Below are 24,085 nucleotides of genomic sequence, written 5' to 3'. Positions count from 1 at the left end.
GTGATCATCTGGATTTCCCATTGTGTAGGACTTAAGATTTTTGTCATGTCATTGTTCAAAGTCGCCAGATATATGTGAGTCTGAATCCCCAGAGTGAAGCACACAGCACTCTTGCTCTGCCCTGCGTCTGTGAGAGATGAATGTGAGAGAAACGGAGGCTGTGTGGGGGAAGGATGCTTTGTGAATTCAGAGCCGCTGGATTCTCTGTAAGCTCAAGGTTAATCATTCAGGAGGGGGTTGTGGGGCTTGTTATTGAGTGGTGGCTTCACGCTGCTGATTGTCGGATCAAGGGTTAAATGTCAACAACGAACAATTATGGAAAATGTATTCATGTGATGGTGGTGTTAGTTATTTTGTCTTTACACTGTTATATATAATGTCAATATTTTGTCTATGTGCAGTCATTTTGGTGCTGAAGAGATTAGTTTTTTTTATTTTTTGCTGATAATGAAAAATAAAATGCCACCAAAAAAATCTACAAATTTCACAGTAAAATGAATTATCTGATATAATGCTAATAATACCAAATTCCATAAAAAAATTATGAAAAAAAACTATAGTTTTCACCTGTATAGTTTACTGAAACCCATAAAGAGCTGGACGTCAGTACTAATATATAAACAGCACACAGGAAACACTATAATTTTAACACACATAACACTAAAATAATGCAATACAGAGTACTGGGGATGCTTTTTTTCTCACTGAAAACTGTGATATGTCTTGTTTCTTTTCATGTCCACAAACTGTGCATTGAACAGTATTCTACTGTAAAATTGCATGAAATGTCCCGTTTTAACGATCACAGGTAAAGCAGCGTGTCCTGATTAAATTTCACAGTCATTTACAAAAAATGCAAATACTGTATGCGATTGAAAAAAGGGGTAGGACAGAACAAGGCTATTAATAATCTAATATATAGCACAGTTAAGGAGTCAGAAATGTATGAGAGATGGGACTCCTATCTATTATATGTTGCCGCCTCATTACTCATCATATAAATATATTTACTTGTTTTTAACGAATGCAATTTAAAACAATACAGCTGTGTAAAAATGTACCAGATTTAGTCCTACACGTATTCACTTCTCCACTAAATAATGTTATTTCTCTAAATGTTTAGATTTTATAAAGATCGGATCTAAAAAAAAATAAAATGTCATTGTTGGATCCCTAGATTAAACATAAATTAATCTTGCGTTTTGAACATCTTCATTAGTAACCCACAGGCCATTTGAGCAGAATTCAGAGTCTATTGCTATTATGATATACATGCTGTTATACATCCTGTTAAATACCAATATAGGTCTATATATATAATTCATATTTTGACTGGAGTTTCATCATTTGATTTGGCCCATGCTTTATTCGATTATTCAGTTAAACTGTCAAATTGCATAAATTTACATAGAATATTGGATTAGCCTTTAACATTCATGCCACCTTTTCCATAAACATAAATTATTAAAAATGATACCCCCCCCCACCCCCCCACCCCCCGAGGGCTTTTGTCCCAGGAAGGGGTCATCATCTCACCCCTCCAGTGGAGCAAGATGGACTTTCTTAGGGTTCGGACAGTACTTCAGCAAAAATTATAAGCCTATATGTTTACATTCATTATTGTTGATGCACATCTTCCGGAATAACTCCCTAAATATGTTTGTTTATCAAAATATATATTTGCAGATAATCCACTCAGTTTTGATAATTTCATGTCCCTCATGAATAACTTTGTGCTGAAAGAATTCTCCCATTAACTTTCATTTATTAATGTGTGATGGTGACTGCCTGACTGTGGTGACTTTATCTTTTATGCTGTAACTTTATCTCTGTTTAGTCTCTGTTCTCCAGTAATACTGTAAGTGTGTGAGTTTTTTATTGCATGATGTTTTTAATCTCTGTGGTGTGTTTGCAGGTGGAGAACCGGCCGAAGCACTATGGACGAGAGTGAGTCTCATTACCAGTTCAGATGTGACATGACATGAATCTCCAGTGTTTCAGGATCTTACTACGGTAATATTCTCTCTCCCATTGATTTCCTGTGAAGGTATCACGGGATGATCTCCAGAGAGGAAGCCGACCAGCTGCTCAGTGTGGCTGAGGGAAGTTATCTGATCCGAGAGAGCCAGAGACAGCCGGGCACGTACACGCTAGCCCTACGGTACATCAACCTTCACCTTTGACCTTTAACCTGTCCTGACTCCTCCTCCTCTTCTTCAGGATGTTCTAACTTCGGTGTGCTTTATCTTTTGTAGCTGCTTCAACTAACAGAACGATAGTAGCATGAAACATGGTCAGCATGTTAAAGATGTGTTAAAACATGGTTGTGATTACAAAATTTGTCTAATTTTCAAAAAGGTTTTTATTTAATGAAATATTAGTCTGTGAAAAATGTTGGTCAGTATTAATAAATAAACAATATTTTGCTGAATGTGTTTTTGTGCTGGGACCTGGATGGATAAATGATGATGACAAGAACACCACCAGTAGGTGGCAGCAAGCCCCTGTTTTAATAAATGATTTATTTGAATAATTCAGATCAAAAGGTTTGTTCAAAACGGCTGAGTCCGTCTGAATGGACCATTGAATCATTTCTAACTCAATTTGTTCAAAAACGATTCATTCAAGAAACGAAACCGTGTTACTATGCCCTGTTGTGTAAACTTAATAGCACATTTGTGCTTGCGCACGAGCTTATATTCAGAAAAAAGTACAACAGAACAGAAAGTACAAGAACAACAGATGTTTTCCAGATAAACTGATCTCTAACAGGCATCTTGCAGACGTATATGTGCTATCTGGGATGTTAAATTGTACTGGCAATGTTAAAACTTGCTGGCAACATGCTAAATCGTACGAAAACCATGTTAAAACATGTTAGTACATGTTAACATTGTGCTAAAAAATGCAAGCAGCATGCTACAACATGTTAGAAACATTAGCTTTAACATTATCTTTTGATGCTAACGGTGCTACTGATACTTTCTGCTCCACTCTTACATGTTGTTTAGACACTGTTTGCCCCTTGTCTTCCAGGCCAGCCCGTAACATCCGTTCTGCGCCTTGGTTGTCTGATGTTCTACGTGAACACCGTTTTAAGCTTAGAGCTGCTGAAAGGGTGTGGTGCAAATCCAGAAATACTATTGACCTTAATATGTATCAGTCACTCCTATCTTCTTTCTCTGCTAATGTCTCCTCTGCTAAAATGACATACTACCATAACAAAATTAACAATTCATCTAACTCTCGCTTTTTAAAACATTTTCCTCGCTCCTTTGTCATCATCCTCTCCCTCCTGCTTCATCTCTAATAGCTGACGACTTTGCCACGTTTTTCATTAATAAAATTAAAACCATCAGAGCACAATTTTCCACACCACAATCAGTCAAGCTCATATCACCAGCACACATACACTCATTTACATCCTTCTCTTCACTCTCTGAGGCAGAAGTCTCCAAACTCATCCTTTCTAATCATCCTACTACTTGTCCACTTGATCCTATTCCATCTCATCTCCTTCAAGCCATGTCTTCTACAGTTGTACCTGCACTCACTCACATCATTAGCACATCCCTCTACACTGGTATTTTTCCCTCATCATTTAGACAGGCTCTTATAACCCACCCTCAACCCATCTCTTTTAAAGAAACTACAGACCAGTTTCCCTTCTTCCATTCATTGCTCAGGGCTCAGTTCTTGGACCAATTCTCTTCTCTGTCTACATGGCATCATTAGGTTCTGTCATTCAGAAACATGGCTTTTCATACAACTGCTATGCTGATGACACTCAACTCTACCTCTCATTCCATCCTAATGATCCGACGGTAGCTACTCGCATCTCAGCTTGTCTAACATACATTTCTTGCTGGATGATGGACCATCACCTTCAACTCAACCTTGCCAAGACAGAACTGCTTGTGACTCCAGCAAACCCATCGTTTCATCACAATTTCACCATCAAGTTAAGCACACCAACCATAACTCCTTCAAAAACAGCCAGAAACCTTGGAGTTATGATTGATGATCAGCTGACTTTCTCAGACCACTTTCCTAAAACTGTCTGGTCCTGCAGATTTGCTTTATTCAACATCAAGAAGATCAAGCCCTTTTTTTTCTGAAGAAGCTGCACAACTCCTTGTTCAAGCTCTTGTTCTGTCTTACAGACAGTTCTATCAAACCTTTACAATTAATCCAGAACGCCGCAGCAAAATTAATTTCTAATGAACCAAAAAGAATACATGTCACACCTCTGTTTATCAATTTGCACTGGCTTCCAATAGCTGCTTGCATAAAAATCAAGGCATTGATGTTTGCCTACAAAACTACCACTGGCTCTGCACCCATTTACCTAAATTTATTACTTCAGACTTGTGTTCCCTCTAGAAGCATGCGTTCTGTAAGTGAACGTCACTTGATTGTGCCATCCCAAAGAAGCATAAAGTCACTTTTACAGACTTTTAAATGAAATGTTCCCTCCTGGTGGAATGACCTCCCCAACTCAATCCGGACAGCTGAGTCCTTTGCCATCTTCAAGAATCGGCTTAAACCCCATCTTTATTTGACCCTCTAACTTTAGCACTCACTATTCTAATTCTATTCTTAAAAAAAAAAAAAAATCTAACTACCTTTCTAATCTTTTTGTATTCTATCTATTTTCTTTTAATTAATTATACAATTATTAAAAAATACCTCTAACACTATCTTGCTCTATTCTTTTTCTATTCTATCTGTTTTCTTTTTATTCATTATATTATTTAAAAGCCCTTGCTACGTGTACTGCTAACTGAGACTTGTTATAGAACTTATATATCATTGCTCTTTTGTTGTTTTTGATTGCTTCCACTGTCCTCATTTGTAAGTCGCTTTGGATAAAAGCATCTGCTAAATGAATAAATGTAATGTAAATGTAAATGTAATGTTAGAAACATTATAGCAATGTGTTCAAACTTTCATTCAGAATCATTCAAGAATCATTCTATCAAGATGATAAATAGTGCTGTCAATGTGTTTTTTATATATGTATGCATGTATGTATGTTTGTGCGTGTGTGTGCTATGTTCTTTCATTATTTTAAAACACCAGCAAAATGTAACAAAAAAAAAAATCTTAGAAACATTATTTGACCTTAAAACTTTAAGGTTTTAAACTTTCAGATGTCAAGCCAACATCAAAGTTGGTCTTCAAACTACTCTTCTAGTTAATTTTGCACTTCAAAATGTTTTTTTTATAAATGCCTCTCTCTATGAAGATGTTCTGTGCAGCGGTTGAGATTATAAGGGGTTTCGCTGGTTACTAATGTTGTCAGATTAATTTCTGAGGAACACCCAGAAACCATCTGTTCAAAACCAACCTCGCAGCTCACTCCTACTCCACCTCAGCATTCGTGTCCGTAACTTTTGCCCTCTAACCTCTTACGATCAACACCTGGTGTTAGTTTCCCCTCCGTCTGTGACCCAGATCTTCATCATTTCTCCAGTCTCTCTGCCGTATCATGACCTGGTCTCGAGCCCTGTGTGTTTGGCTGATGTGTGATCAGTCCTGATCTGTATCAGCACAGTGGTTGTGTCTGAAGGACACATGGGGTTGAGAATTGTGCTGTGTTTCGCACAAATCCATCCAGCTTTATTTTGCGTATAAAATGAAGTCTGTCCTTGTATGAGATTGTTTCCTAATCGGATTAGCATGATGTGTGTTTACTTAGGCTGGTTTTTGCTATTCAGGGTCAATACTAGGGTTTTAAAAAGACCATTATTTTACAATTTTGTGTAATATTGTGCTGTAAAAGCTATGTTAGAGGACTTGTGTTGAGGTGTGTGTGTGTCCGAGACACAAAAAGTCTCGAGATAATCCTTTTTAATCTGCTTGCTTGAGCAGCCGGTTGGCCACACACTGCTATACACTGCATGTGCTGACTTTCTAGTCCAACTTCTGTGTGTGTGTGTATGTGTGTGTTTGTGTGTGTGTTTCAGCCGCTCTCTTGTGCTCATCCTCAGGCATGTGATTCCTCAGAGAAAGCATCTGTTGTGTCCTGTGCGCAAAAGCTTTAACATCAAACAGCTCTATTGCCATCAGGCTTTAATGACATTAGCCTTTGTGCATGTGTTTGGGTTTCTGTGTGTGGTGTGTCTTTCTGAAGTCATACAAACCTGTGTGTGTGTGCATGTTGCTGCTTCTGATATGAACTTCTTGTGTGTATCTGTAAGTGTTTGCAGATCTGTCTGCATCTGATTTTGGGTGTGTTCGGCTAATGTGTGAGTCTAGTGTGTGTGTGTGTGAGTGAGTAAGTGAGTGAGTGAGTGAGAGAGGGACAGTCTTTGTGGGATCATAATCAAACTCTAGCAGGAAGCACATGCATTATAAAACCTCAGCTGTCCTATGACTTCCAGTGGCTCATAACAGCATTACCATCTCTGATCAGGTTATAATAGATTTTCCTAGAGATTCAGGGATCATACCACTGTTTTCTAATACCGTTTGATATAAATATTAAAATATAAAAGGAAAATACAAATATTTATTTTTTAAAACTGTTACCATGTCACTATATGCACATTAATTATTTGTTTTATGTATGCTGAAACTGCTTTATAAATGCCTCCACTCTGTTTACATTCACATTAATGAATTATATTTTGAATCTCTGACTATAAATGTGCATATTTTCAATTCAAACAGTGAGGGAGAATGTGAGTAGTTTGGATAAATTACTGTTGGAAATTAAGATGGTAGCTAGGTCAGATATTAATATATGACCGCCCACATCTACACATCAACAGCTATTCGGTATCAGCAGCTTGGTCCTCCACAATGAGGTCTCTAGCGCTTCACTCTGAAATGCAAACTTACAAATTTTTTTTAATTAAATGCAGGCCTTTATGATATGACTATCAAAATTGTGTCTTATTTGGATATCTAAAAGCTTGATTTTTACATTTTGAAAATGAAGAAATGCAGAATGCATTGTTGTAATACTATTACAATAAATGCAATATTATAATACTATATTGGGTCAAAAATTGTGACCCCAGACGTAGAATGTTTTACTTTTTTTTTTTTATTATTATTATTATTCCTTGAATGATCATCATTAAGGAAAAGTAGGTTTGCATGGGACATACTAATCAGGCAAACCACACTGTTTGGTTCACCAAGATGATTGACTGTAAACTAAATTAATATTCAAATATAGGCTAATGATAACACAAATTGTGTACAAACAGATGTTTCTAAGTCAGCCTGTTGAGGTGGAAGAGCAATTAAAATTAAAGAGAGCATATTAAAGAGTGGATATTAAATATCAATGGTGCAGAAGCCTAGATAAACTTAAAATAGGTCAAAATGATAAAAAACTGTGATAACCATGTAGAATAGATGTTTAAATCTGTGTAAACTGGGATATTGTGTGTGTGTGTCTGTGTGTCTGTGTGTGTGTGTGTGTGTGTGTATATATAGAGGAAGAGTATCAGGTCTTCATATTGATCAACATATGAGCTTGTTACTCTCCCGGATCATTATTACTACAAACCAAAGTACAAGAAGTTGATACATCCAGAGATGTTCAGTGTGTGTGTGTCTCAGTTCTCTGTGGATCGTCTCACAGCTGTGTGTTACTGTACTCGAGTCCAACACACACTCCCTTTCTCTCTCTCAGCTTTGGCAATCAGACCCGAAACTTCCGTCTGTTTTACGATGGGAAGCATTTTGTGGGAGAGAAGCGCTTCGAGTCCATCCATGACCTGGTAACGGACGGCCTGATCACGCTGTACATCGAGACCAAAGCCGCCGAATACATCTCTAAGATGACCATCAACCCCATCTACGAGCACGTGGGCTACACCACCCTGAACCGCGAGCCGGCGCTGAAGAAAGCCCTGCCCGTCTGCAGAGACCTGCCTGATGGGAAGGACGCCGCTGGAGAAGACACCGGCCTGGAGGAGAGGGTGAGATGCTGCAATGCAGTTACCCAGCATGCCTCTGTGTGTTTGTCTTGTCATGAGATTTTTCTTGAGTTTTGCCCTCTGCTTCAGCCTTATGTGTGTCAGTGGTGAGGAGTACTGCCTCCCAGTTTAATCCTTAGTTTACATGTGTTTGATGTTTTCAGTACAGATGCACCGATCTGATACTCAATATCGGTATCGGCTCCGATACTGGCATTTTTCTTTTTTCTTTTTTTATATATCTATGGCCTAAAAACTTGAGGTGTGTTCCTCATTGGCATCCTTATGTAGGGCCCTGTGATTTCCTCGATGCAGAAAACACAAACGGAATCGCGGAATCCAGTCATAAAAATGTTATGTACTGTTTAACACGGAATGTCACGGAATTTGTCAAATTTTGAATGAATTAATCAAAAGAAGATCATTGCCCCTACATCAAATCGCGATATGATATCTGTAAATATTAAGCTGGTAAAAAGTCTGTTTAAATATGAATCCTGCATGTCTGTTAATGAATGGCGCAGAAGTGCTTCTTCGTTTTATTACACACACTAATGCGTGTGACGCTCACGGTGATTTCAGTGACTGTCTTCTCACTTTAATGAGGATGTGAATAGGGCTGTCGCGATAACCGCAATATTGTAATACCGCGCTATCGACAAGCAAACTTATTTATTTGTGAAAAATAATTTCATCTAAAGTATGTTTATTTTACACATTTATTTTTTTATCCATTTTCAAATTATTTTATTTAAAATTTCTTAAATATTAATTAAAAAAAATTATAATTATATACATACACACACACACATACACACACATCAGCTTTATATCAGCTATCACCCCCTGATATCGGCTGTCAAAAAACCAATATCGGTCGACTACTAATAATGTCCAGCTATAGTGACACTACCCAAAGCTACACATTTGAAACAATAGTCGACTTGCATTGTACTTTTACCATATAATAAATAAAATAGCTTATTTTGTGTTTTCCATACAGTATTGACTTGACATGAGAGTGAATAAGTGATGACAGAATTTGTGTTTTTGGGTGAATTGTCCCTTTAAGCAGGTGTGTGGGTGATTTGTCCTTCTGTACAGCTGTGATTGGTCTTGAGTTGATGAAGAGCAGCTGACAGATGCACAGACTGATTTATCTCCGCGTTAATTCATGCATGTAATCAGACAATCGGGTGATTTAAACGTGCGGTAATTACTCACAGCGGCTCGTCGCTGGTCCTCACTGAGACTCAGGCTATGTACAGACAATGTCTTTTTCAAGGGCATAAATATTCTGATGACAGTGTTTGTGTATTAATCTGATATCTGATGTTCTGTTGATGTCAGGTCAGTGTTCAATTCAATTCAAGTTTATTTGTATAGCGCTTTTTACAATACAAATCGTTACAAAGCAACTTTACAGAAAATTATGTTTCTACAATATCTAGTAGTAGCTTATAAGTGGTGACTGTCAGTTTGTGCACGTATGACAGGATTTTTAGAAAAATTAATACAAGACGTATACAAGCTTGTGTAAATCCCGTGGCAAAACATAGAAACAAAATAGAGACATCATTAGAATAGCTGCTGATTCAACAAAGTCAAATTAATTAGTTTAACCCAAGCTAAAGAATAAGAATGCGCATTTGATCAGATGCAATTACACTCACAATTTAAGATACATTATTGAATGCTTGGCGAAAGAGTTGTGTGTTTAATCTAGATTTAAACAGAGAGAGTGTGTCTGAACCCCGAACATTACCAGGAAGGCTATTCCAGAGTTTGGGAGCCAAATGTGAGAAAGCTCTACCTCCTTTAGTGGACTTTGCTATCCTAGGAACTACCAAAATCCCAGCGTTTTGTGACCTTAGGGAGCGTGATGGGTTGTAGCGTGGTAGAAGGTTAGTTAGGTACGCAGGAGCTAAACCATTTAGGGCCTTACAGGTAAGTAATGATAATTTGTAACTGATACGGAACTTAATAGGTAGCCAGTGTAGAAACTGTAAAATTGGGATAATATGATCATATTTTCTTGACCTTGTAAGGACTCTAGCTGCTGCATTTTGGACTACCTGTAGCTTGTTTATTGAAGATGCAGGACAACCACCTAGAAGTGCATTACAATAGTCCAGTCTAGAGGTCATGAATGCATGAACTAGCTTTTTTGCATCAGAAACAGGTAACATGTTTCGTAGCTTGGCAATGTTTCTAAGATGGAAGAATGCAGTTTTTGTAACATTGGAAATATGATTTTCAAAAGACAATTTGCTGTCCAATATAACACCCAGATTTCTGACTGTAGAGGAAGTAACAGTACATCCGTCTAGTTGCAGATTGTAATCTACAAAATTCTGTGTAGTGTTTTTTTGGTCCAATAATTAATATCTCTGTCTTATCCGAATTTAATTGGAGAAAATTATTTGTAATCCGATCTTTTAAATTTTTAACACACTCTGTTAGCTTAGATAATTGGGAAGTTTCATCTGGTCTCATTGAGATATATAGCTGAGTATCATCAGCATAATAGATGAAGCTAATTCCGTATTTTCTAATAATATTACCAAGGGGCAACATGTATATTGAAAATAGAAGGGGACCTAGGACGGATCCTTGTGGCACTCCATATTTTACTGATGAGAAATGAGATGACTCCCCATTTAAATAAACAAAATGGTAGCGATTGGACAGGTAGGATCTAAACCGTCTTAGAGCCTGCCCTTGAATACCTGTATAGTTTTGTAATCTATCTATGAGTATGTCATGATATATGTTGTTGAACGCAGCACTAAGATCAAGTAAGACTAGAAATGAGATTCAGCCTTGATCTGACGCAAGAAGCAGGTCATTTGTAACTTTAACAAGTGCAGTTTATATTTAGTGTTGAACAGATATGCTTTGTTTCACAAATGTCCCAGTGCAGAGTGTTTGTGGGATTGTCCCAGCAGGTATGATTAACACAGTCTTTGGTCATTTGAGCACAGATAATGAAACAAAAAACAAAACCCACTGCCAGCCTTTCTGTGTCCAGTGCTGGCTTTTGACCCTTGATCTTTAATATCAGTCCTTGGATTAGAAGTTTTATTATGTGATTGACTGAGGACAAAACTGCTTATTCACTCTACTTATACACACACTTTTCAGTCCAAAGTTCAAACGCCAATCAGTTCATCTATTTGGATCCTTACTTAATCTTATTTTTAGACATTCATATTTTAGCCGTATCATTGTGAGTTAAAACAAAATTATCAAAGTATTTCCATATCAGCTGATGTTTGTATACAGTGAGTGCTGCATGTGTAAGATGGCCTGTGTTCTCATATTTAAGAGAGACACTGTTTCTTGGTTGCTGTAGGACATTTAGAGCATTAAAGGGACAATAAGTAACTTTTTAGGTATTTTATTATCTAAAATCAATATTTTTATTCATAAATATGCCCTCAATGGTGTACAAATACCTATGCCAATGTTTAAACTAATCCTCGTAAATGAAGAATTTATTATCTTTATATACATGGGACGGGTAGGTCGACGGAGGCTTCCATGTAGTTCCGCCATTTTGCAAAACTATAATAGCAGAGAGGGACAAAAAGTACTAAGCCAACGTGTTTCCACAACGCGTTTTCGGTCAGAGCCAGAAACGCAGGTGCAGAGCAGTGAGAGGCGCTTGAAACTGCACCGGCAAGTTTAAAAGTCTGGATTGCATTCTTATTATGGACCATACATATGCCGCGCCACAGGAGAAGAAAACATCGTCGCCAAAACGAAGTGCTATTAGAAGACATCCTGTCAAAGCTTTTTGGTACATATCGCCTACCGTAGATGCAACGCGCATTTGAAAAAGCGAGGCGCTTGAGAGCAAAATTAGTTTGAATGCAAAATACAATTTCACCACTAGATGGGAGTAATTCCTACTTACAGTCCCTTTAAATAAACCCTTGTGTAAAATCTGGTTATGCACTTTCTTAATAAGCAATGTTTTTGTTCATTTCTGCCCTTACAAGTCTGGTCTGGTGTTATTTTTAGAGCGTTAGGCTGAACAATGTACAGTGTTTAAACAGCCTTAGCCTTTTTTTTTTTTATCTCAGGCTTTCCCTGACCCTTAAGACCAAAGTAAGCCCAAAATAGGGTTACACTTTATTTTAGTGTCCTTGTTTAGTTGTAGTTATGTATGTTGTATTATTATTTAAGAAAATGTAATTCATGTAATATTAGGGTTTGCTTAGTGTTAATTGCATGTAATTATTTTAGTGACCCTGTACTGTAGTAACAACAGTAATTTTTGCATAAAGTTTTTACCCAAAGTTTTAACATCAATGCTATGTGCACCAGAGATGTTCACAAGTATTTTAAGTTGGAGTCTGAGTCAAGTCTGAAGTCTTTGTCACGAGTCAGAGTCTTCAGTCATTTAATTGTTGGAAAAAAAAATCACATTCAGAATCCAGTGAAAATGAAGCACATACTGAATGAACGCATACTTGATAAAACAATCATTTTGTCATTTTTATTTGAAAATGTAACTTTCAATGTAATACATTTTCCAGTGCATGTTTCAAAGAGATTTGCATACTTGAGCTGAGGAAATAGGGTTGTACTAGAAATGCAAATAGTAAAAAATTTTGTACGTACAGTAAACAGGAGTGTGTGTGTGTGTGTGTGTGTAGATACATATATATTAGGTGAAGAGTGTGAAGCGATGATCATTGTAACCAATCCCAGTCATATCTGTTGAGTGCCTGAACACACTGGCCAATCAGCAGTGTTTAAGAATCGACTCAACAGCGCTCAAATCTTAGCGGGAAATGGATGTTTTTAAGATTTCTGTGCAGACTGATACTGAAGTCGGTACATTTGACAACATCAATCTAAGCGTTTGTATCAAAACTGAAATATACTTATGGCTTAAACGTACAGTATGGGATTTTTGGCCACCAGGGGTCACTCAATCAAAATAATAACAAGACGTACTTTGATGACGTCGGGAAAGAGCGTAGGCTCATGGGAGTTGTTGTTCATTGGAACACGCGCTCTGTCGCTCCCCACATTCCTCACTCATTTTAACTGAGGCCGGCAACACACTGGATGCGTGGCACAAGCGTCTCAGCTGCGTGGCGTGTCAGTTTTTAATTTGGCTTCCATGTTAATAGGTTAGAGCTTGCAGACTGCCTGTGTGAGACGCGTGTCTCAGGTGCGGCATGAGCCGCGCGGAAAACACGTGCATGCTAGAAATAGAACCTACGCCTATTTTTCACGCGACACGCGCGTTTCCAGGCAAAATATAATAGGAAAATATGTTCATATGTAATTTTGTACACAAATACATATTAATTCATGACATTTTGATGTTTGAAAGTCTATAGGTTGACAAATTCAGATATAAATGTAATTTAAAAAATAAATAATTAACGATTTTCAAATATTGCACCTGTCAAACATAGTCTATTTTGCCGTCAATACTGTTGACGGTTTCCTTTATCAGTAGGCTTTATATTTATGTTCAACATGAAGTATAGATATTGTTGTCGTGAAGACAAGAGCCTGGTCTGTCAGCGGTCTCCCTCTATGTCACCTACAGCAGGAGCAGCGCGCCGCGCTTCTGGCACGCAGCAGAGACGCCGGTCTTAGTATTTTGACAATCACGTATTTTCGAACGGAGAGATATATGAATTATCAGACCCCTATCAAATCAATATTCCATCTAGCTAACGTTAGTAGTAATATATGCTAAAAAAAAGCACGGTTGCCTTTCGTTAATAATTATAATTAGGCTACGTTTATACTATGATATCGAACAAGATAGTGAACTGGATTTAAAGCTACTTTATCCAGCTAGATATAGAACACATGTAGATTTACATTATACTCTACATGAGAGCTAGTCCATCTGCGTTTTACACAAGACATCATCGTTTCGCAAAATATACGGATAGATGTAGTTAGCTGAATGGATGCATACCTGTTTATTAAAATGCAAGCATTTCTCTGTAGTTTCAGCTTGTCACGAAGCTCTCTCTATCTTGGAAATGCAACTCCAATATTTACCCGTGTCTTGTTGCTTCTCTTGTCCCAAAACCTTCTCGGGTCATTTATTTCACCCGTACGTTTGCGCTTCACAGAACGTGCAGGCAAAGCATAATCATGATCCATAACTAAGTTATTGATTGAGGTATAAATACGAATATAAACAATATAAATATAAAATAAAATAGTCTCGATCAAGGCTAGCTACTACTTTTTCTTCTTCGTCTCGTCTTTGCTTCTGTTCACCTTTGTATTTGGCGGTTCCGCAGGAAGTTAGATAAACTAGAGGGGTCAAAGTTTATATGACGCCATAGACGGGCGACAAAACGGAAATAAAGAAACTTGCCGTGTCTTCTAATTAAACTATAATTTTAATAATCCGGATTTGAAAGTTCGTGGAAACTGTCGGGTTAATGTAAGTACACAACTAAAAAATATATATAACATAGATATAGTGATATCTGCTATTTTTAAAGCAGAAAAATTACATATTGCGCCTTTTAAGTATTGCTGGGCTGCCTTTTTTTTTTTTGACTGTTGTACCTTTAAGAAGTTTATATGTAAATTGACTCTGTTATGATTGGCTAATATCTTCGCATGAGTGCCAGCTCATACTTGTTTTTTTTATATTTGGCCAGGTTCATAACCGCACAGTAAGAGATTGAAGACGCATTTCAGTCAGCCATTGCAGTTCCTTCTGATTGGCTGAGAATGTTTGAATTTAACCAATCAGCTGCTTTGTTTTTGTTTGGCAGTGTAGCAGTCACACATTGTAGAGTGAGAGATGGAGATGTCCGTTTTAACGGACGGTAAGACTGCTAATAAGACAGAGATGGATCCATGCCTTCAGTCTGTGTGAGTGACCGAGAGCAGATTGCTCGTTTGATAGAGGTTGGGATTGTGTATCTTGGCAGCATCGAGCAGTCATCCTCTATTCACCCTCATTAGGCTTGTTAAAAGATTATCACATGGTTAAAAAAAGAACCAACATGCCTCTCTGTCCTTGCTCATCAACGCTGACCTCAAAAGATATATGGACACTTAAGCTGAATGTGTGAAATTTGCATTAGATGCAAAGTGGCATCTGTGTCGAAATGCTGCTAAAGCTGTTCTCAGAACTAACTTCATTTAAAAAAATGATAAATCCTCAGTGTCTCTGAAATCAGCTGGTGTTGGTGATTTTTAGTGGATGTACGAAGTCAGTTCTCAAATTCACACAGGAGCCACAGGTGAAGAGAATCACATTCACTATCAGCACAATCCACTACGTTTGACCGCTGTAAAAATTTCACAAGTTGTCTTCATGTTAACGGTATTTTTTTATTTTAACATTTAAAGAAATAGTTTGGCAAAAAAATTAAATTTGATAAATATTCTCACCAAGATGCAGATGACTTGGTTTCTTCATCATAACTACTTTGGAGAAATGTGGCATTGTATCACTTGTTCACCAGTGGATGTTCTGCAGTGAATGGGTGCCGTCAGAATGAGAGTCCAAAGAGCTGATAAAAACATCACAATAATCCACAGCACACCACTCCATCAGTTACTGTCTTGTGAAGTGAAAAGCTGTGTGTTTTCCAGAAACAAATTAAGATGTTTTTAAACCATAAATGCAGTACGTTTTTTGAGGTGAACTATTACTTTAAAGCAGGGGTTTTCAAACATTTTTGTCAACCGAACTCCTTTGCCATAAATTATTTACTTGAAGTACCCCCTGAGATTTTAAGTAAATATTTCAATTATTTAATTGCATTTGCATGTTTACTTTAAATTTTTTACCCTTTTTCCCTGTCAAAGACGAGTTTCTACAGCTTTTCATGTTTCAACAATATACAGCATATAAATGAAAACTGCATAATGTTTAAGAGTAAAATGTTGATCTAGGGAAGTGGTATATGTCTGTGCAAGCTTTGAAGGTGTTGATGGAAGTGATTTACTGGATTTATTCTTTGATAATTGTACTGAATATTATCCTGATGTTGTTTTTGATTAAAAAAAAAAAAAGATTTTCTCACCTTTTTGCTCAGAACTATACATTTTTATGAAACCTACTTGTATTCAAGTGTTGATAAAAATTTTTTTATTTAAGCTAGAATAAAACCGATTTGTTTGGTTTAAAAGTAGAGGCAACTTTTTTCAGAAATGCTGGTAGGGAAAGAGTTAAAGTTTTTATCATCACTATTTTACATAGCCATTGTTATTCGAGATAAAATGGCATTACAATTTTAGGATTATAGTGACCAAGGTTTTGGGAAACCTTCTTTAAGCATCATTTTGTAAATTGTTTTTGCTTAAAGTGTGAGCTGAATATCCAAATACTTCTTGTTTGCATTAGATTACACTACACTACATTACATCAAATGATCTGGTCGTCTGAGGTTCTGTGTGCAGATTGAGGTCTGGGAGTGTGATGATTATTTTTGACTCGTCTCTGATGTATCTTCTGCTGTAAGAGAGCCGCAGGGCTTATTAGGTTTGTGGAGCACACTGGACAGAAGCAGCTCTCTCTGTGTGTGTGTGTGTGTGTGTGTGTGTGTGTGTGTGTGTCAATGGAAAGTCCCAGTGTGACTGATAATCAGCTGTGTATTATTCTATTTGAGTAATATTTGTGCACACAATTTTCCATTGTGTGCTTCCGAATAATGAATCAGGAATAAGGCTCTATATTAAAGGGCACCGATTATTATGTAATATTGGTCCCCAGAATGTGTCTGTGAAGTTTCAGCCAGAAATACCCAACAGATCATTTATTATAACAGCTTGGGGGAAAAGCCATTTTTGAGGTGTGTCTAAAAAAGAGCTGTTTTGGATTGGATTGCTTTAAATGCAAATGAGCTGCATATTTAAGCTTTTTTAGATGTTCTCTCTAACACCGATACACACTGTGTTCTGACGTAGTGTATGTCTTCAGATTGAGGAATAATTTCAGTGTGTGAATGGTTGAATGATGCAGACAGGAAGTGTGTTTTAGGAGTGCTGTAGTTTCCAGAAATCACTGCAGATGTTCATCAGTCTGGAAAAGCACTGTTCATTCGAGCAGGAAACATGCACACGCCGCACTTGACGCGATCTGTATAGTGCAAACCTCTGATTTTACAAAAATAGCATGCTGTCATGTACGTGGGTTAGTGATAGATTGAGGGATCTGACACAGTGATTCATCTGTTGGGTTTTTTTTCCTGTTTGAGGTTAATAACATCCTGTAATTGGGCCATCATCTTTCCAAAGTTTCAAAATCTATACTATAAAATATCTTTGTATCCAACAATTTCTCACAATTTAGAGATTTTATATATATATATATATATATATATATATATATATATATATATATATATATATATATATATATATATATATATATATATGTATACATATATGTATATATATATATATATATATGTATACATATATGTATATGTATAAATATATGTATGCACACATTTATTTGATTTATGACTTTGAGGTTTGTCAGTATATATATCACAGTTGTACAATGTCATTTTAGTGTCACGTAAAAAAACAAAATAATAATAATAATAAGATTACAAGAATCTAAAAATTTACATTTTAAGAATTAAGTCAAAATGTTTGAAAATAAAGTCGCAGCATTGTGAGATTAAATTCCCAATATTTCGAGAATAAAGTCAAAATTGGCATTTCAAGGCTGTATAAATATGAGGATAAAGTTATAGATGTTTTGCAGTACTATGTTTTTTTTTTGTTTGTATGTTTTTTCGCTTCACTCAAAAAATTACCTTTATTCTCAAAATATTGCAACTTTATTATATTATTTCCGTGACTTTATTCACATATTGCTATGACTTTGTTCTGATAATTTTGCCTTTATTCTCAAAATATTTCAACTTTGATCTCACAGTGCTTTGAATTTCTGTTCTCAAAATAATAACACTATTCTCGTCATCTTATGTATTTTATGTTTTATGTGACACTAAAACACTGTGATAAAATTCAGACTTTCCTTCAAAATTGCAATTTTTAAACCCATTTCAACTATTTTGTGCAATTTTAAAGTTTATATTTCACAATTTTGACTTTTTCAGACGACTTTAAGCTGATAAGATATATGCGAGATATATGGAAATAAATTCAGATTTAAATAAAGCAAGAATTGTGAAATAATAGGTTTCAATCTTTTTTTTTAGATCCTGTTGCTCCAATGCCATTTCACAGTAATTACTGTAGTAATTGTCTTGACCCTACATTAGCAGCTACATACATCTGATCTGACTGTTGAAACTAAAGATTCACAGCTCTTTAGCGCATCATTAGATTCATCTGGACATCTATACAATGATGGAGTGATCAGATCTTCATTCACTGGCTTTTATTTGTACACTGATTAGCACAGCTATCAACTGTTTTATAATTTAGTGTTTGGGATGGGAAGAGCATTTTCAGACCCCATGACTATCTCGAAAGGTTGAGGTTTTAGAGCTTGGCTAAATGTAGTCCCTGTGAAAAGCTGAACTCTTAACTACATCAGATGGATTGCAGCTGTATCAGAGCAAGCATTGTGATGCAGGTATGGGTTAAAAACACTTTCCTGCTCCATGCCCCACACAGTGTCTAGTGTAAGTGTGTGTCTGTCCTTGCTCTCCTGTCATGCGGGGGAGAGTTGCGTAACGATCAGCAGTACACCGTGTGACAGTCAGAGGAAGTGAACGAGAAAGTTAGGAGAGAGAGATGGAGATAAAGAAGCAGGGCTCGTGTCTCGTAAACTCAAGGGCAGTGTGCACTTCACTGAACAGCATCAACAACAGCTCAACACTGGAGCTGAGAAAAACATGTTTTGGTTCAGTTGTGAAGTTGAAATTGAGATCAAATTATTAATTTTGTTATGGATATCAGATCTGTCACAGGACGCCCATCTATGTTATCATAGTAAAAGAGACCCATAACTCAATTTTTACTCGATCTACAGTTGTTGTTTTGTTTTTAGAGCACAGAATTGAAGTATGAAAATTCAGTCAGAAGATTTTTGTGGTTGTCTGTGCCAAACTCTCTGTGGATATCGGCCAGGGTGCTGCTATGCAGTCGCTAAGGTGTTATGAATATTTTTAGGGTGTTGCATTGCGGTCGCTAATGTATTACTATCTGGTTTCTAAGTGGTTGCTGCTCCAAGTAAAAAAAAAAATCCAAAGACTGTATAATATTTTGGTTCCTCTTTAAATGTAGTACACAACCGTTCAAACATTTTGGGTCGTAAGATGTTTGTTTGTGAAAAATAAGCTTATGATCAATGAAATGTTTGAAAAAGCATGCAGTGAAATATTATTAAAAAGTAATTTATTCCTGTGATCAAAGCTGTATTTTCAGCATCATTTCTCCAGTCTTCAGTGTCAGTAATCAGTGCTGATTATTATCAGTGTAGAAATCAGTTTTCTTGTTTAAGATTTGTGTTGTTTGTATATTTGCCATGAGACCTTTTTAATGAATAGAAAGTTAAGAGGAACTGTATTTATTTGAAATCTTACTGACCTTTGAACTTTGGAATGTTCGTGTAAGTCTGTGGAATTTTGTTACATCAAAAGTCTATTTACTTAGAAACATAACAACACACCTTTCCTCAACTTTTCACACCTAAGATGATCCTGGGTTTGTAAGTTGAGCTTAATCAAGCTTAATGTTCCTAATTTTCTTTAAAAATAAGCACATTTGTGTCACAGTGAGTCACGTGCAATGCAAGTGAATGGCGCCAGTTTATAAATGTAAAAATATATTTACATTAATAGTATAGCTACAAATGATAAAAAACATGATTTTAGTGTGACAAAAATTATGTCATGCCAGCACTAAACCAACTGTAAAACAATGATTTACGCAGCTGTACATCTCAAATAATACGTGTTTTAATAGAAGAATTAATGCAAGTAAATTGTCTCTCTTTACTTTCATTAGAAGTGCTTCACTGTAGCCTAAATTTGGATGTTTTAAAGAAAACCAGCGTTATGTTTTGTTTATAGTTATCAACACTATGCCACAAGCGCTGTTGACTGAGCTTAACCTAGAATGAAAGGGAACTCAGGTTGGCGTTTGTATGAGCAGTAGAGGGATGCATATGAAGCGTCTCTGGGTTTGTACCAGCTTTATCCTCCCTGTTGTTATGCTTGTTATGAGGATAATGTGTCTCAGTTCCGGTCTGCAATCGTTCATCTTATATGGTGCTGTGAGTGTTTGATCGGCTGTGCTGTGATTATGCATCACTCCATCCTTATGTAACGTTATATAACATAACCACCCACATCACTGCAGCTCTGACGGAAGCAAACTCAAGTGTGTGTTTCAGGGCACTGATGGAATGAAGATGTTTGGATGATTGTACACTGAAATCCGTGAGGTTAATGTATGTGACATTTGTATGTTGCTCAGAAAAAGCAGAGAGTGAGCGGTGGGGAGGATAGGATGGAGGGAATTACAGCAATTTGTGCTTTTGTATTTTGTTTCTAAACTAAATCTAGTGTTCCTGTGGCTCAAGTGGTAGACCATTGCGTTAGCAGCCCAAGGTTGTGGGTTCGATTCCCTGGGAATGCATGTTAGGTAAAAAATGTTAGCCTGAATGCACTGTAGAAGCGTCTGCTAAATGCATAAATTTAATTTAATCTTCTGCTATCATCTCGTCTTTCTTACCTCAGTCTTGTCAGTGTCTCCTCATGTGATAAATGAAATCTGGAATCCAGAAAAATTAAAATGGAAAAAATGTAATATGGAAACAAAATAAAATGGATTTCGTAGAGCCCTAGTATAAGTGTGTTAATGCAAATGTGAATTTTTATTTTATTGTATTTCTTTTAGACTCGCATAAAATAGATTTTTTTTTGGGTGAGAACTGTTTTGGAGTTAAAACAGCATAATCCAGATGATGATGGTGTGTAAACTGTATTTGACCTTTAATATTGCTGTAAAGATTGCATTGGAAGAAAATATTGAGTTTAAACCTATAATCCCTGACATAATAACAGTTGGAAAAATCTATTGTTTTGATTTATTGAACCCTTAAAAAAATAAAAGTTTGCATATGCGTTTTGTATAGTATACATTTATATAGTATGATATACTAAAATGTGGAGCTTGAAGATAAAAACTTTTAATCAAAGGCTAAAACTGAGCAAACGTAATATGGTGTAGTTGCTGATATCTGTGTGAGCAAAAAGTAAAATGAAATTCTGTTAGCCTTTAATGTAAATCAGTATAACAGACTTAAAAATGGCATAAAATGCATGTAAATATCAGCTGGCACTCAATATTTCCCAATAAAATGATTTTTAAATGCTTAGTTTTATGATCAAATCTCAGTAGTCTTTATTGTGGGGAACAAAACATATAATGCAATGCAATACAAGGATGATAGAGAGAAAAACACATAAATGTTCAGCAGAAGTCTGATACTAACATGATTAAAAAATCTAATCAAATAAAAGGGGGATTATCAAGTACAATTTAAACTGACTTTTTTTTTTTTAATTAACTGTGTTAATACCTCAACATCATAGAGCAGCAGATGATGTGGCCAAATTGTGTGTGAGTGTGTGTGTGTGTGTGTGTGTTTCTCTCTCTGGGCGAATCAGAGATGTCAAACTCCTGTGAACCCATCAGGTGTTGAGTGTCAGACTGAACGAGTGTTCATGTCGTTTTGGGAGAAGAAAGGAAATGGCCTTGAATTAGCCATTCTTCGCCTCCGCCCCATATATGACCACAGTTTACCTCCAGACGCATTTGAGAAAGCAGGAAGATCGATCTGGTCAATTAGAGATGGTCCTGTAAGCCCACTTCCTGCCAGACGGACTGGTCAGACGCAGCATGCTGTAGTGCTCTGGAGCAGCGGTCCACAAACACAGGCCCAGTGCACACACATGAAAGCCACCTGGCACAGCTGTCTGCCGGGAGATGGACTCTGACACCGAGCGTTTCATCTCGACTCCAGCGGTCTCATGTTCTCTGCCTCCGCTTGGCTTATTGATCTGGAAGGCAGCAGGCGGGAGGTCTCTCATCCAGCCCTACATCTGAGCACTCTGCTCACCGGCGCTGGAGAGGATCGAGTCCTGTGGTATTGATCAAAGGGAAACGTGTGTGTGTGTGTGTTCTGGTATGTCTGGATCCAACATACTGCTGTCAGAAGAGGATGAACAGTCCAGCTGAGATGAGAGAGGAAGAGTGTGTTCGATTATAATTAACATTTGGATGATTAATAAAACAATAAAAAATAGAGACTTGTGCAGGAAGGTGCCACTCAGACCTTTTTAAAAAGCAAAATTTAAAATTCTTGTCGGTTAATCAGCCTCCAGGATTAGTGCAAGCCTGAGGAAGGTTGATTGAATTCAACTTTACCAAGATAATAGAATTAAGTGAGAATGCAAGTGATTCAGATGTATACTTTGTTTGAGCTTAAAGTAGATTTTAAAATGAAAATACAAGCATAATGTTGCATATGCATCTTAAACATGCATCTTAAGTTGACTATTGCTTTAGAAGGTGGGAAGACGGAGAAGTTTGGGGTCAGTAAGATTTTGTTTGTTTTTTATTTTTTTTATCAAAACAAATCCTGTTCTTTTTAACCTTCTATTGATTAAATTCGACATATTGGGAATAATCAGAAATATTTCTTGAGCATCAAATCATATCAGAATGATTTCTGAGGATCGTGTGACACTGAAGACTGGAGTAATGATGCTGAAAGTTTAGCTTTTGATCATAGGAATAAATTACATTTTCAAATATATTAAAATAGAAAACTATTATCTTAAATTGTAGTAATCATGTAATTTAAAGATTTTACTGTGTTTTTGATCAAATAAATGCACACTTAGTCTGCAAAAGAGGCTTTTTTTCACAAAAAACCTTACTGACCCCAAACTGCTTAATGGTACCTTCTTTTACTTCAGATTTACCCCAAAACATTTGTTAGCTAAGTGTGCATGTCTTGATTGACAGCTGTAGGTACGTTTCGGGACAGACAGAAGTGAAGGTGAAGACAGGCACAGTTGTTGACCGATGTCTTTCCAAATATCAGCCAATTAATCATCCTGGCCAATATATCAGTGTATAATGTGCAGTATAATAATAGCACACAAACAGAGACAGTGTTTAGACATAATCTCCGTCTGATCTGTTTGGGAAAGATCCAGAGTCTTTTGGCTGATGCTGTCATTGTGATTTATGAAAGCAGATTGCAGTATCTGATCATGTGTGTGTGTGTGTGTGTGTGTGTGTGTGTGTGTGTGTGTGTGTGTGTGTGTGTGTGATGGGGAAGAGAGAGACTGTATGAAGCAGAAGTTGATTTCATTACACGTTGAGCAGCTTCAGTCCCGGTGAATCCCTGTGTCCAATATAAAAAAATCACTTAACTTTTTTTCTGGTGTTTTATTAATGTTTTTTGACAAACCCCGTTCACTGAACAGTAAATAAATACATGGGACTTGAAATATCGATTGGAGTTGAAATTCTTTTATTATGTACAAAGGAAAATTTTCTCTTGTATGATTCAGATCTCTTGGCGTAAATAAAAGGGATATGAAACTAGCTATGAAATAGTTAGGACATTGGTTACTGTGAGCAATGGTCAGGTTTGCGTAATTATACAGAAATATTTGACCACACATTTACTTAACTGAGCATTTACAGTCAAGTATTCCAGAGAGCTGTGTGATAAGACACTTAGTAAGGCTTTATATACAGTTAATTCAAATTAAACCTCAATCATGATTTGAGTGCATGTGCTGTGGTGTGTTACATAGTGAAGTGCAGCACTGTCTTCATTTACTCGTGATCCGCCAGTGTTTTCAGCTCAGAGCGGATTCGTTCACAGTAAATGCTGCTCCGCACAAACTAAATCAACATCTGTATATAAAATAAATACAGAATAAAATAAAATGTTTTAATTATATTTTTACTACACACTTGTTTCTGTATGAATAATAATTATTGTTTGACATTTTAAAATGAATTATGACAGCAATAATTATTAGTAATGCAATTTTACAGTTGTAAATTATATTATTTTTCTTAAACACTTTCATTTTACAGTGAAATATCACAGTAGTAATATTTCTTTTGTTCCTTCATTATAATTTTTTTTTCTTAAATACGCTTTTGTATTTGATAAT

General features: G+C 36.5%; 1 protein-coding gene across 1 annotated transcript in view; it reads left to right on the top strand.

The window, feature by feature from the left end:
* The window catches only part of LOC132094870 (N-chimaerin), a 51,847-nt gene that overhangs the window by 11,395 nt on the left and 16,367 nt on the right, over positions 1-24,085 (top strand). Inside the window, exons 4-6 of the mRNA XM_059499507.1 lie at positions 1,916-1,947; positions 2,048-2,161; positions 7,652-7,940. Coding sequence (XP_059355490.1) covers positions 1,916-1,947; positions 2,048-2,161; positions 7,652-7,940 — 435 coding nt within the window. The remainder of the gene's footprint in view (positions 1-1,915; positions 1,948-2,047; positions 2,162-7,651; positions 7,941-24,085) is intronic.

The sequence above is a fragment of the Carassius carassius genome, chromosome 19 (assembly GCF_963082965.1).
Source record: "Carassius carassius chromosome 19, fCarCar2.1, whole genome shotgun sequence".
NCBI lineage: Eukaryota > Metazoa > Chordata > Actinopteri > Cypriniformes > Cyprinidae > Carassius > Carassius carassius.
The sequence above is the reverse complement of the archived record's forward strand: the minus strand, read 5'-3'. Positions and strand labels throughout refer to the sequence as shown.